Below are 14,584 nucleotides of genomic sequence, written 5' to 3'. Positions count from 1 at the left end.
TAATATTTTTTTTTTAAAACCACAACCTAACGAGTTAAAAAGGGGAAAAACAAATTTCTTTATCTGATTTTGTATAGATAAAGCACCATGGGTTAGCCTTCACAGAAACATCATTTTAATGTTTGTTTTGGTCTTTTAGAAAAGTGAAGGAGAAGAAGAGCAGTGGAGAATGCCAAGGATTTTTTTCCCCTCCCACTTTTATTTAAAGACCTGCCAGGAATAATTAAAGGAGCGCATTAATCAAAATGTCTGGCTCGTGGATTCTATAGTTATCCTAGAAGAATGAGCTTATTCACTGTGAGTAGACTGCAGGCTTATTAATATGACTCTTGTCTTGTACTCGGACCTCATAATGGGCTTCTTTTTTCACAGCAGCTTGACATGTGTTAGCAGGAAGAGCAGAGGAACACTTCAAGCACAGTCATTAATAATGTTCCTGATTACATGTGGTATGGCAAGCCCACAGAGCAATAATTAGCTCAGCAGAAGTTTAGACTCTAGAAAAATGCTTCATATTAATCCAATTAGATCTTCTATTTCACAACTTTTGTTGGTTAATAAACAATTGCGTTAACATAATATCTCAAAATTGTTACATAAAAAAATGGAGTCAAATTTTTTGTAGGATTTCATGTCCTTAGGAGACAAATTTGTGACTAATCAAGGTTGATTTTTAGTTTTATCCAGTCGATGGCCCTGAACTATGGAGAAATCTGTTTTCAAAAATGTATTATAGAATTATACAATATTTAGTATTATATTTACACTTATTTGGTTTATTCTTTACACTTACACATAAAGAATGTCGCTGTCAAAACCTTATTCCAAGGACAATGTATTGCTACTCAAACATATAAGTCCTTTTGTATCAGGCTTTCATAGATGGGTGGATGACAAAGATGTGAAAACAAGAGTTGAATACAACACGGTGAAAAAAGCCTTTTTTTAAAGTTTTATTTAGATAAAAGATATATGATTATCGAGAGGCTGACAAACAAAATTTGGATTTTTACTTACAGAAGCTCAAAAAGAACTGGCAAGGACCAAACACATGGCCTTGGGCTGCTCCAAGTTGGTAAAATGATCTCTACACAATTTCAAGTTTGTCTGCAAAGAAGGTCAAATCCCCAAAATTAGCTACACAAAAAACATATATCTTTACAGATATACAGAATTCAAACATATCCAATTCAATATGATTTATTTTTAAAATTTAAAGTGTCTGTTTTTATGTGCAATTCCATCTGAACCTTACACAAACAGACATAAACATGTAGTGAATAAATACATTTTCAATCAGTTTTTTTTTTTTTTTTGCACCAAAGAGTTAATAATAAACACGTTTTCGCTGAGGCTCTTTAAATTTCTATACATTCGAAATTTAAAATTGACATTATTGTGACTGCATACAAAATAGGCCAGCAAATATTGCAGTAAGCATTTTGCGAGGTAACGCAAAAAAACATTTTCTCCTCATGTCCTCTAGAGGGCTCCGTAGGAGAGAGCCAGACTGCTGGAGTCATAATGGTTTTTCGGGCGGCAGGCCGTAGACCCGATTCCGTAGTATCAGTCTCCTCTCATGAGTGACGTAAACATGAATTTCATGGCCATACTAGAGCAACATAGAGCTGGCAACTTTTTCACAAAAAAGAACTCGCCATTAGTAACGTCGAATGAGGACGACGAAACGAGTAAGTCAAACAACTGTCCAGTCAAGTCAATGAATTGTGTGGTGTTGTGGCATATAAAATAATGTTTAATTTTAATCATTTTTATTTGATTAAAATAAAAAAAATTTATTAACTTAAATATTTTTATGACGCGATGCCCCTAGACTCTCTTCTAGTTAGAAGTCTCCACGTCCCCAAGCAGCCGCGAGCTCGAGACTCCAGAGTGGACAGGTAAGATTATTTATTGAGTCAATATTATTAGGATGAATATAATCGAGAGCATGGTATAGAACGGCTTTTTATGAAAAGCGTCCTGAGATGCTAGATGATTCAGCTCATTGTCAAATTCAAGGCCCCGCGGGCCAAATTTGGCCAGCCACTGCACTCTAATGGGCCTCATAACCAGAACCCGTAAGTGACTGTTTCTCTGCAGAGGAAACATGATCAGGGCCGTGCAGAGACCACTAAAGGGGCAGGTACTCAACAACAAAAAAGGGGCACATCTAACCGCATTCTAAGATAGAATATGAACAAAGCCACTCAGCCAGTGGCGCAACTACACATTATTCAGGTGGATGCGAAAACGTAGATCGGCGCCCCCCCTCCCCCGAGGGAAGGACCGTCAGGGTCAAGGAGCAACGCTCACTAGCTTTTTTGACTCATGAAGTGATTTTTTTTTTTTTTTTTTTTTTKCAAAACAAACTTATTTGCGCTTGTCAKAAATCTTTTCTTGCTATTCTAAGTTTTTGTTTGTGACTCAAAGTTTTGCTTGTGATTCTCACATGACGTCGTTTGCAAGGCCTAAAATCACAACAAAAGATTTCTGATGTGTGCAAATAAATGTTTGTTTGAAGAAACAAAGAAACAAAAAAAGCAAATAATTTTAGCACATGTTTTTATGTGTCAGAAGAGGGCTTAGGAAATAATAATACCAACAAAAAAAAGTAAAAAATTTTGACCAAAAGGACACTTGGGGGCAAGGAGCAAAAGGGGCAGGTGCTCAAGCCCCAGAGTGGGCGAGCACTTTGCACAAATAGAGGTTGGAGATGAAGGAAATCTCTGTATAAACATTTTGCTGCAGATGTCTCATCCTTGGAACAGTGATCCATAAAAAGACAGCTCAGTGCCTCCGATGTGACCTCTAAAGGTGAGATTTGACTCTGACTGTGTGTAAATTGCAAAAGCTAGATGATTTAAATAAACTTTGGCTTCTTCTCTGGTAACCTTGGTGTGTTTTCTGCCATGTCAGAGCAGCAATTTGTGTCAGCCAGGCAGATGTTCAGTGTTGAATTCAGCATTTGGAACATGACATTGCTTTATAATAAATAAATTAAAGTCAATTTTAAGAGAAACGTGACAGGTGCTTATGATCATACACCACTATATTGTAATTAGACAAAATAGTCTTGGTTGACAAAATGTATCGCAACAGAGTTCTCATTGTACCTTCACTCTGTATAGGGGTTCACTGACTGCATGTGTTACAATGTAGTTAGTTTTTTTTTTTAATGTAACTACGTTGTAGTTAAATACAACTAATAACACTTGATTCCAGCCTGGTTTCAGTGAAAAGTTCTGCCATGAGCTCTTCCTAGATAGATTCACCTTGAAGATGATGACGAGAGAAACTGAACCTACGAAGCATAAACCTCCATCACCTGGCATTTCCTATTTAGCCGAAGGTCAGTGTACGCACATGGAGACAAAGGGCGACTGAAGGAGCTTTAGGTATTCTGTGAACATTCTGCAAATGGCCGAGAGAGAGAGTAAAGAAATACTGCTGTTGCTTGGCTGAACGTGGCGAAGGGTGCATAAAAGCACATCGGCTAAATAGAAAAATGTTGTGGTTCATATTATTACACCAGATAAAGCAGCTTTTCTTGGTGACTGGATATAGCTGAACTCTTCCTTTACATTAATAAGTATAGCTAGTAAAACTACAATTCTGATTGTTAGAGTATTGTGAACTGGAGATGCACCGATCCGATATTAATGTCTGTATCGGAACGGCTACTGAATAAAATTCTAGGTGGAGTATCAGTGACAGGGCAGCCGATCCGTAGAGAGGTGGTTCTTGAAGTTAAAAGAATAACTTATTATCTCAGTAGCTTCCAACATTTAGTTTCAATTACAAGTCAACCATTTTAACATTGCGAAGCATGTTGCAGTGGAAACTAATGATGAGCAGCTCCGCTTTCACGGCCAATTATTCACTTGATTATGATGTCGACTGCAGCCTTCGGGACTTTTAAGTAATGCAGGCTTTAATTATTGTCGTGGGACAGCTCAAGGTTTACTCTAGAAACCACTAGGTCAGAAATGTATTGATATTATACAACATGTGAGCCTCTGGTCAGGTGACCAGTGAGATGCCATAAATGGATAAATCATGTAATTAAAGAATTGTATTAATGGATACTGTCATGAGATACTAAGTCTACCATCCTTGTAATGCCCTTCTCAATGACTCATTAGATTTATGGACTTACACTGTTGGTGGAAGAGAGCTATTTTAAGACTGTGGGACAGATACTAATATTCATCCACATCTGTACTCCTGAAGATGTATGGCTTCCATATCTGGCCCATTGAAATCTGGAGGAATACATATCTGGAAGAATCTAGTGTTGCTGCAGATAAGGATCAAGATAGAAGGCAAAAATGTAAAGCTATGAAGCATTCATCGAATAAAAATTTAGAATATTTGTAACTTGGACTTTTCTGATTTCTTAATTGCGTCATCTGGAGGCAAAAAACAATTTTGAGTGTGATGAGTTTCATTACGTTTCTATATCAAGATATTATTGCATTCTGAATTTGTCCTTGTAACAGTTTCCTGATCTCATTACGTGGAAATAAAAAGATCTTGAGTGTTTTTTTTAGAATATATACTTATTTTACTATCTTGAGATAAGAAGTCCCCTGAGTGTGATTTATTCTGAAAACGGCTTTATTATCCTAAAGTAACATGATCTCAAGCTCACATCCTGGTAACAGCTGCAGTTTCTTTGACCATGTGATTGCGCAATTTGACATTTTGAAAATCACTTTACTTAATGGAACTCTTGTATTTGATAAAAAAGCTTTGGTGCTAGGATGAGATGGTTATTTTGGCCGTGTCGCAATTGGTTTATTTTGCAAAATTGCACTTTTTTCGCATCACACAAGTCACGTGATCAACATGTCATGTGTTCTGGGATAAATTAAAACAGTTGCCACTGGATGACGCAAACTAAGACAGACACAACAGGAAGTAGTTAGAGGATGTTTTTAATGAAGTACAGGGTGAGCCTTCGTCCATCCAGATCACACCTGACGTTGACACAAAGTATCAACTCCTGCATTTGCGACTTTACGGCTCCACCGGGCTCCGTGTCGGCTTTGTGGCGAATAATGTCTCACCCTACATTACATGTTACTCACTTTGCCACCTATTAGAAGAGAAGTCATAAAAATGCTTCTTTAATTTATCGTAGAAGACCTTTTTTTATGCAAATATTTTGATAACACAGGGTGCAGGTCTGACTGATTTGTGCTGTGTGAGATTCTTTCTGAATTTGTCTCATTCATTTGAAATCGAGGCTAAAACGATTCATCCAATGAATCATGATGAATCATATATTGTAGTAAACAAATTTAGTAATCTATTCATCGTAAACTGGAGTACAGACTGCAAAAAGTACATTTCCTGCATAAATAATACACTCAGACCAGTAATTGAGCCATTTTGTAAGTTAAAAATCACCCTCTTTAAATATGTTCTACCTAGAAATCCTCAAGTAGTTTTAGCTTCACCTGGTTGAAATTCTGTAAAAAAAATGTTTTTTGTTTTTTTTTACATTTCTGAAAACTGTCACAGTGTAATATGAGACAGATAATCTGTGAAAAGGCTGATCTCCTTCACCTCCATCCAGCATTATCACCACCGCTCCCGACCAAAATCAACCAATCAGAGCCAGGGAGAGGGTCTTAACACTGTCAGTTATCCTTGTGTATGTGCTGCTAAGTGTGGAAATGGTGGAGAAACAACTTATTGTCAAGCCAAGTATTTGCACGGAACCCGACAACTATATTATGTCAACTATATAAAGAAGATTGAGTAAATATGTAGTCAGAATTATTAGTAAAGTTTGTTGATGGGCTCAAAAGGCATATGTCCATGTACCTCCCGTTAATATCTGATATTAACGGGAGGTACATGGACATATTTGTACAATTTATTCATAATTTTGACCCTGTGTGAAATAGTAAAAGACTACAAATTTCAACTCGTGAACCAGATTATAATCTTCTACCAAAGAAACAATAATCAAGTCTTAGTAAGAGTATTTTATCTTTTTTTTTATTTCTAAAAGTGACTAAAGTTTCTCCCGTCTAAAGCGAAATATTAGGCATTCGACTGTAACATGTACTTCAACTTCAATTGACATGTCATTCAGTTTACAAACTCTTATACTTAATATACTCTCAATATTTATCCGTGGGTGAAGACAGAATACAGTGAGTTCATTCCCTGGTTTGCCAAACAGCTAATTCTGTATTTTCCCTCCCATTTGTATTTAAAGTTCAGGATGATAACCGTTATGTCTTCATTATTTCCAGATTTCTTCTATAAGATATTTTAATATCAACGACACCTGAGCAGCTACAAAAAACTGTTTTGAAATCATGTCTTCATTTAATAATAATAATAAAAAAGTTCTCCAAACCAACTAAATCCTTTGTTAAAAAACCAGCTGCGCTCTACATCAAATATCTCTTTTTGCTACCTTTTGTTGGCAACTATTTCGATCCATTTGTCTTTTAATTCAGCCACATTGGAGAACTTGTGGATAATAACTTTCACTACAGCTCACTGGACACTCAGAAATGGCTTACTGACCCTTTCTAGGGTGATGGATGTGAATGACTTTGTTTCTAATTTGTTCTCATATTTCTCTATCTTGGGGTCATTTGTTGCTTTATGTGGACTTTTAGGCTACTTCATGAACACTACTTTTTGCTTTTATTCATATTGTCTTTCTAATATTAAAATTTGAAATGCGCAACAAATAAGCAAAAAAGGTAAAAATCTGCCTTTTCACAGCCCTGTACATAATAGAGATGCACATATCCCAAATTAATATTTGTATTGGTTCTGATATAAATAGAAATTCTAGATCGGGTATCAGAGACAATGTACCTGATCAATAAAGGCAGATCTGCTCAGTCTAATTCTTGTCTTTGTGCGACTTCAGGCTTTATTATTAATTTTACGTTGGCTGTTTACTGCTAATTGCACTCACAGAAAAAAATAAAGTTGTTTTGTTTTACATGTTTGGCCAACCTTGTGAAGTATTAGTGCAGTGGATTGATGTATCCCAAGTACATGACTCTACAGAAATGCATTTTTATGTGCTCTCCCTATGATTTACTCCGACTCTAAAACACACTGCTGGCCGTGTCGTAGTCCTTGCTGATATGGGACGTACTGGGCAAGGACTTTAGGTACTCCATGTGCCTCCTGGCATCCTCCTGGTTGTGTTTGATATAATACACAATGTAAGCTGTTACCATGAAGAACCAGCAGAACATTGCTACGAACATGGCCACATCTGTTGTTTTGTGGTGGAAATTGCAAAAGTTGATGCCCGAGTCCAAGACCTGGATCACCGGCTGTCCCACGTACTCCTCCTGGACAGATGTGTGGCAGCTGACCTCGTTGACCGTCTCTGGATCCAGCCTCAGTTCCCTCAAAACCTCCTGGAGGGAGCACTCGCAGTGCCAAGGGTTGTTGGAGAGACGGATTCGGGCATGCAGCTTGGCGAAAGTTCCCCTCGGGAGACCGCTGAGCTGGTTGTTTGAAAGATCCAAGGTCCGCAGGCTGTCCAAAACTCCCAGGAAGGAGTCGTCGTCCACGCTTTCGAGCAAGTTGTGCGATAAATCCAGCTCCCTGAGGCGATGCAGGTCTGCGAAGGCCTCCTTCGGGATGTGCCTGATGCGGTTTGATGACAGCAAGAGAACAACGGTGTCCCTCGGCAGGTTGGCCGGGATGTTCTCCAGATTGCGCGAGGTGCATTGTACCACCATGCCACTCCTGTCTGAGCAGTGGCAGATCTTAGGGCAACCCTTCGCTGCAACAAAACAAAGTAGCAGCAAAGTTCCTGCAAAGAAATAAGAACCTTGGGAAGGATGTTGTATGGAGCTTCTGCGCCTTTGAGAAACCCCCATGAGCTGTAGAGTCAAAGATCCAAAAAGTCCTTTCAAGATTCACCTGGACATTCCTTCTTTGCATACTCTCTAAATGAGAAATAAACTAGCAACGATTGCCCCTAGGAAGAGAGTGGGAATCGCTTTGACAGGTTGAGCCATGGTTGTGACTTCAGAGTTGGTCTCCACCAACCAGAAGAAACCTGAAAATGAAAGACACAAAGGGTGACAATGAATTTGTTAATCATTTTCCATGTCGAGCAAAAGAATTCTCACCATATTGTCTTTCTCCAATGGGTGAGAGAGGCCAGTAAAGTTCGGCATTATCATAATAATACCATGCTCTTTGGAAATTACATCCCATTAAATAAGGCGTGGGCTCATCAATATGCAGCTGATGAACTTTGAAAACAGTGATTTGTGTTGGAGTACAAAGCTGTGGGTAAACTGTGAGATTAACCGGGACGTTTGCGACCAACGAAGGTCAGGGAGTGAATAAAATCACTACAAGACACGCGCCTCGTTTGCGAGTGTGGAGAACAGATGTGACTGAGATGATGGATGTCAAACGAAATGATTTCACGGCAGGAATGATAAGAATATGAATGAGGTAAATGATTGATAACCAGTCAAAACACCCAGGGCTTCACAAAAGTATTCACATCCCTTCAACCAGTTGCTGTTTGCGGAATGGTTTATATGGGCGACTGCCCAGGGCAGCAATAGAAAGGGGAGAGGGTGAAAATATCTGTGTGTTGCTCTTTGAACAGATTTTCTGTACCTTTTATGTTTAATTTTGTGCTCCCTGCTGGCCACTGAGAATACAGAGACATTTTAAAGAATGTTGCCTTGATTCATCCATGCATGTTAGAGAAATCCTTTAATCTCCCGTGGCAACCGTTCAGCTGTACAAAACACTAGGACGGACCTAGCTCGGGCTTCAAGGACGAAGTTTCCACACTACAGAGCACCTTTCCCTCACAACTCAACTACTCAGATCCTTCAGACTAGCCAGCGGCAATTAGCAAACACCTGGTGAAACCGCACAGCTGTTGAGTATATTACACGAGCTACGTCTCAGTGAAACGCTGGTAAAACGTTAAACAGTTTTTAAAGGAGCAATGTTGCGATGACTTCCTTAAGGTGGTGTTTCAGAAAGAGCAGGAGTTTCTTAAAGAGACAGAGCTCCAATTTCAAGATGTTAAATTATAAAGTCAAATTTATTTTAAGTCATATTTGATATATGTGCAGTATTATGTGGCCGGAAAATGCATAATACTTCCCCCTTAATACTGTAGTAGAAAGAAAATTCTACATATTTTAACTTTTTACCACAAATAAAAATGTCAAGCCTGGAATGCTTTTTTTTATTCGGCACATTTACTCTCATACCCATGAATAAAATCAAGTGCAACTAACTGTTAAAAAAATACTCTAACTAGTAAACAGATTTATGAGATAATGTGGAGGAAGGTGCTCTGGTCACCGTGGAGACATCATCATCATCACAGTCAAACATGCTTGTGGCAGCATCTTAACCTGGAGATGCTGTTCTTCAGCAGAGACAAGTAAGCTGGTAAGAGTTGATAGAATGATGGATAAACACTAAAATAAAATAAATAAAGGCTACAAAAGTCAAGAGCAGCCAGCAGGACAACAACCATAAACATTCATGGAGAGTTGGATAAAAGAAAAATACTTGAAAGGATGTGAGTATTTTTGCAAACCACTTCTAAATGCGTCAAAGATAATTTAATAAAATGTGTTTTTATGTGTAAAAGTTTAAAAATGAAGCAAGACAAAAAGTTTTTTTTAAAGAAAATTTTACCTTTTCAGAATAAAAAAAGCTTGGTCTTCACTTTTGTAGTTAAAATATGAACATGATTATTTGTTTCAGAGTAATGTTAGTTTTTAAATAAGACACCATTGTAAAACATAAAAAAATGCTGCTAAAGTAGATTAAAAAGACTAATATAAGTGAGGCTGATTGGGTTAAATCCAGAATATAAATGTGCTGAAAACGTAGCAGCTGTAAAGTGATCAGGAGCCTACCTGGCAGCTCCGGATCCGCGTGCGTTCCCCAGCGGATGGTCAGCCTCCTCTCTGGGCTTGGCGCCGGTCGCTGTCCTCAGGAGCTGCAGCCTCTCCGGGAGGCAGCATCCAGCTGTTTGACCTCCTGTCGGGCGGCAGCTTTGCAGCAGCGGTGCGTCTCTGGGTGGGTACATAATAGAAGCGTGTGTGTGTAGGTGGGTGTGTGTGTGTTGTCGCGCAGATGGGTCTCAACTCTGCCTTCCTGCAAGTTGAAACCCTGCAGCTGTGAGGCTTTTGACTTTGACAGGAAAACGTTTCTGACAGCATCCTCATGTCAGGATGAACATTTAAGCTGCGGTATCAAACTTTTATAATTACATTTTTTATACATATTTATTTAAACTAATACCATGTCTTGACAATATGAAACGAGACAGATAATCTGTGAAAAGATCAATCTCCTCTGCCTCCCTGAGCTGATATTGCTGTCCGGAGAAATGCACCGCTCCTGACCAAAAACAACCAATCAGAGACGGGGAGGGGCTTAGCGCTGTCAATCATGCTTGACTCAACTTTAAAAATCTCAGATTCAAATTATCTTTATTGTCATTAAACTTTGCATTAGAGATGCACTGAAGAAGAAAATTACTATGCGTAATAGCTCACAAACAGTATGTGTGATTTATTAAAAAACAGTCACAAACGGTTTGAAGCTCCAAACTGTGAATATATGTGGAGAGAGGATGGATTTTAAAGTGTTTGTGAAGATCCACAAATCATTCCAGAAACTATTTATTATTTTTGATATTAAAAAGAAAGTCAGGAAAAGTGGTCAGTTTTTCCTCAAGCGGGATAAATACAGAGATAACTAACCTAGTCTATTAGCCACTTTGTGAAAGTCTTATCGTATCCTCAATGAATTTACTCGTTAATTTATCTAAATTACAACTTTAGAATTTATAAAGAAAGAAGGGATCGACAGACTTGGTAATATGTCATGTCTTATCAGCTACACTATCAGACTCAAAGTCAGCACCTGCTCGATCTGCTGAAAGACATCTTAACCTTTATCCTGGGGCTTCTCTGCCTGTTTTGCTGCGCTTGCACTTTTGATTCAATGCAACCTTTCCTCTCTCTTTGTAGGTTTATCTCATGCAAAAACAACAGAATAATAAGTACTTAGTGAGATTGGACGACAGAACGCGTCTCGGAGCGAAGTGGCTTTCCATAAACACCCCGTTAGAGTAAATCTATAGCTGTCCTGTTCTCCTCATGCTTCTGTCTACGACTGATTGTTCTTCCTCTCACTCTTCACAAACTTTGATTACAACCTTCGATGTTTATGAATACTGCTCTACCAAACACCTTCAAAGAAATACCTGCATATTGAAAGCAGCAGCGCTTCCCAAAGCATTAGCATGATTAAGCCTTGTCAGTTCTCTGAAAGACATTGCTTGCATTGAGCAATGAGACTGGAACTTGTTGGTGTTCCAGTGGCTGGACACCAGCTGTTTCTTTTTGCCACTGGTTGCCTCGGTTTGATCATTGATCAGTTTAACTCCTCCTGTCAGACTCCTGGCTAACTTCCAGCATCTCATCTCAGATAAATTCATACGCCGCCACCCTGCCGGATCACAAGAATATGGAGCTGAGCCAGTCCAGTCCAGTGTTTTTCAGCAGAGTAATCTCTGTAATACTAGGTAATGTATGAGATGTGTTTGCGGTATGAGCAATGAATCATGGCAGATCACATTATTTCAACTGGACAAAGAGGCTGTCTTCGTTCTACCCTCTCTATTGACTTTCTGCAGTCACTTTGTGAAAGCAGCTCCCCTCCAACGAATGTTGACCTCTTTAGGGGTCTATTAAAGCACGGCTGCTGCAGAGCTCGACTGACATTGGCTTTTTTGCTCACTCTGCTTTGGCCCGAGAGGGAGGACGCCAAACGTTTCATCACTGTGACCCATTACCCTCCCCCAACATCCAAAATGACTTAGTGACTGAAGAAGCCACTGGATATACAGCACCTTAAAGTAGAATTTGCCACCATTGAATTTTTTAAATACAAGTTTTGCTATTGTGTCCTATGAAAAAACAGGAATTTTTAGACCAAACAATGATAACCAGTAATATACCTGGAAATAAAAAGTACTACTCAGCGAAAATGTAAGGCTGTGACATCAATACTCTAAACAAGACCAAAAGCAGCCGACTCTTTAAAACAAGATATACGATTTTGAAATTATTTAGCCAACATTTGCAAAAATATTTAATCAGAAACCATATCTCAGATGAACATCTATTTAAATAAGGTGCATTAGTTATCGATGTAAAAAAACAACAACAAAAAAAACAATACAACAAGAGTCAGCATTATTCTAAGCCAGCCTATGGCCCACCAGAAATTATTAGTAGAAGAAGAAGCAGCTTCTGTCAATCAAAGTGTGAATGTATTTGGCAATTACATAGATGCACGGCACCACTCAGGAAAGTAGCGCGGCTTGATATGTAGTCATATGAGACTAAAATTAAAAGTTTTCGTTTTAAATTCGTGTGTGTGTAAGCGAAACACCTGAAAAAAAAAGAGGACTCAACCTCATAGTGAAAAGTGGTGGTGGCAGAAAGATGCTGCAGGGATGTTTGGAGAGAATGGAATGTAGTGGGTGGTGCTTTCTACAGAAGGGTGAGGCATGCAGCTTTTTAACCGACATAAAAACAACTCTTATTTGGGATTTTAAGAAAAGATACCATCCCTATGGTTAAAAAATGGTGGTGGCAGCGTTATGCTGCGGGGATGTTTGTCTGCAAACAAGGAGAAACGTGTGTTGTGGATCGGTGCTATATAAATAAATTGAACTGAATAGATCTAAAGGGTGGGCAGGTAATGTATCGTTGATCATTTATCGTGATAAGTTTCCTAAAATAGAAGTAGCTTTTATCACTTTTATCGTTATCACAATACTACCACAAAATATCACGATACGGTGGACCCTCGCCTGTTTGCAGATTCATCCTTTCAGATTTGTCTTTCGGATGTAACTCCAAATTATTAGAAGGAAATTTACGTATTTACATTTTCTTTTTAGAGCACATTTAAAATATTTCAAAGACAAACATTCTGCAGTAATGAGTATCATTGCATATTAATGTACAGTTTTTAGAATGGGTCTCAATAATTTGCGAGTTTCAGCTACTCATGAGCTGTTGTGGTCCGTATTTGCGTGATTACTGGGAATCCTCTGCGTAATAAACAAACATTAACATTAATACTAAATGTTCCAAAGTTCACGAAGTGTCCATGCTTTTATGAAACAGAGTAAATTTCTCGCTCTGTTTACTTTAAAACCTTCAAAACAACTTTTAGAGCTTTGCTTTCTTTATTGCTTTGACATCAATCCTCTGCCTGACGAAGAAGGTTGTCACTAAGTAGCTTCTGGCACTGATGAGTGGAAGCGTGGAGCTGCTCCAACTCCTACTCAGAGCCAACACCAGGCCAACTTTCAAGGCAAATGTAGCAAAGCGTTTGCCTTTGGATGGCTGGAATAAACGCAGGTGATTCATACTAGTGTTGTTGAGAATCGGTTAGTAATGATACGCCGTAGTATCTGAGCTGAGTTAAAATAATGAATGTTTACTTTGTGAATTGAGGTTCTTGACGTTTCTGCCAAAAGGAGAGGATATAGTTGCACCGTTATCTCCTGCATTTACCAGATAACTGCTTTGATTTTCACTTAAATGTGCTTTACCTGTGGTTGTATGTTGGTTTAACATTCAAAAAGACAGAGAAAAAGGCAATACTTGAACGTACATGTGCGCGTCATCATTTATGACTTTATTTTCTGCTACACAGCCCACACCACTTGTCATTCTGATTAAACCGTCATTTTTGTTTCCATTGAACAAAAAACCCTTTCTGTGTCTTGATGAGAAAAATGTGGTTTTAGTTCACTTGGAAAGGGTTTTATTTCCTTATGCTTTAAAAAAATAAAATAAAAAATCCTAAATGTTTGTCTTGTTTGTGTTTGTACATAAAATCGTCTGAGTATTTTTGTGTTTTTCCATTAAAGTGTTTTGTATTTTCAGTTGCTGGGTTTGCGCAATAAACCTCAGCTACAATTCATTTATTTGTGTGAGATAAACGTAATTTCTGTGTAGTTTTTTTTCCATTAATTTTACTTTAGCTTTAGTTGATGCTCCTTCTCCTCAACAAAGGCTTACTGTTTGCTCAGTGTGAGTTATTTTGAAGATCATTTTCTTCTCTCCAGAAACTTTCCTAGAGTGCGCTAGATTCTTTTCCCCATGTCCTCACCCGCAGCGTTTTCAGTCTCCTTCACACCGTTTGCTCCCCTCTTGACATCAGTTTGCAGGGAAAATGAGAAACATTGGCCTCAATTTGCGACACATCACTACCTGTGCACTGGCAGGTTAAATTCCCAAACCTCTGACCCGAATGTTTAACAAAGAAAACGTTGGTTTTGTCCTTTTTTCCGGGGAGAATGTGTGGGAAAAATCATTAAAGGCAGAAAGGACTTTTTGCAACTCATTTAAATAAAGTCACATAAAAAAGAAAAACCAACTTGATTATTCTGTACAGGGTAAGGACTTTGCATATTATTGCCCTTTTTAAATAAAGACATAAAGAGAAAACGATTAGACAGAATTTTTGTTCTGCCAACGTCTCGGTATAATTTTAA

The 14,584-nt window shown here is 38.4% G+C and overlaps 1 protein-coding gene across 2 annotated transcripts; it reads right to left on the bottom strand.

Moving 5' to 3' along the window:
* Window positions 1-5,483: 5,483 nt before the first annotated feature.
* On the bottom strand, window positions 5,484-10,020 carry LOC103473741 (leucine-rich repeat-containing protein 3-like). Of its 2 annotated transcripts, XR_535060.2 has the most exons (3): window positions 9,912-10,020; window positions 5,885-8,062; window positions 5,484-5,835 (listed from the first exon to the last, which is right to left on the bottom strand). XR_535060.2 is itself a non-coding variant. In XM_008424202.2 (2 exons), exon 2 carries the CDS (start codon window positions 7,878-7,880, stop codon window positions 7,092-7,094), a length of 789 nt encoding a protein of 262 aa, XP_008422424.1. In that variant the 5' UTR covers window positions 7,881-8,062; window positions 9,912-10,020; the 3' UTR covers window positions 5,484-7,091. The 2 variants fall into 2 exon arrangements, 1 of the variants encoding a protein (XP_008422424.1); XM_008424202.2 differs by having other exon boundaries at window positions 5,484-8,062.
* Window positions 10,021-14,584: the final 4,564 nt, after the last annotated feature.

Source organism: Poecilia reticulata, linkage group LG2 (genome assembly GCF_000633615.1).
Source record: "Poecilia reticulata strain Guanapo linkage group LG2, Guppy_female_1.0+MT, whole genome shotgun sequence".
Classification (NCBI taxonomy): domain Eukaryota; kingdom Metazoa; phylum Chordata; class Actinopteri; order Cyprinodontiformes; family Poeciliidae; genus Poecilia; species Poecilia reticulata.
Note: the sequence above shows the minus strand (reverse complement) of the source record. Positions and strands in the feature narration are given on the sequence as shown.

Bases quoted from the DNA above. Each gene is read 5' to 3' on its own strand.
- LOC103473741 (XM_008424202.2), bottom strand. From the start codon at position 7,880: ATGGGGGTTTCTCAAAGGCGCAGAAGCTCCATACAACATCCTTCCCAA.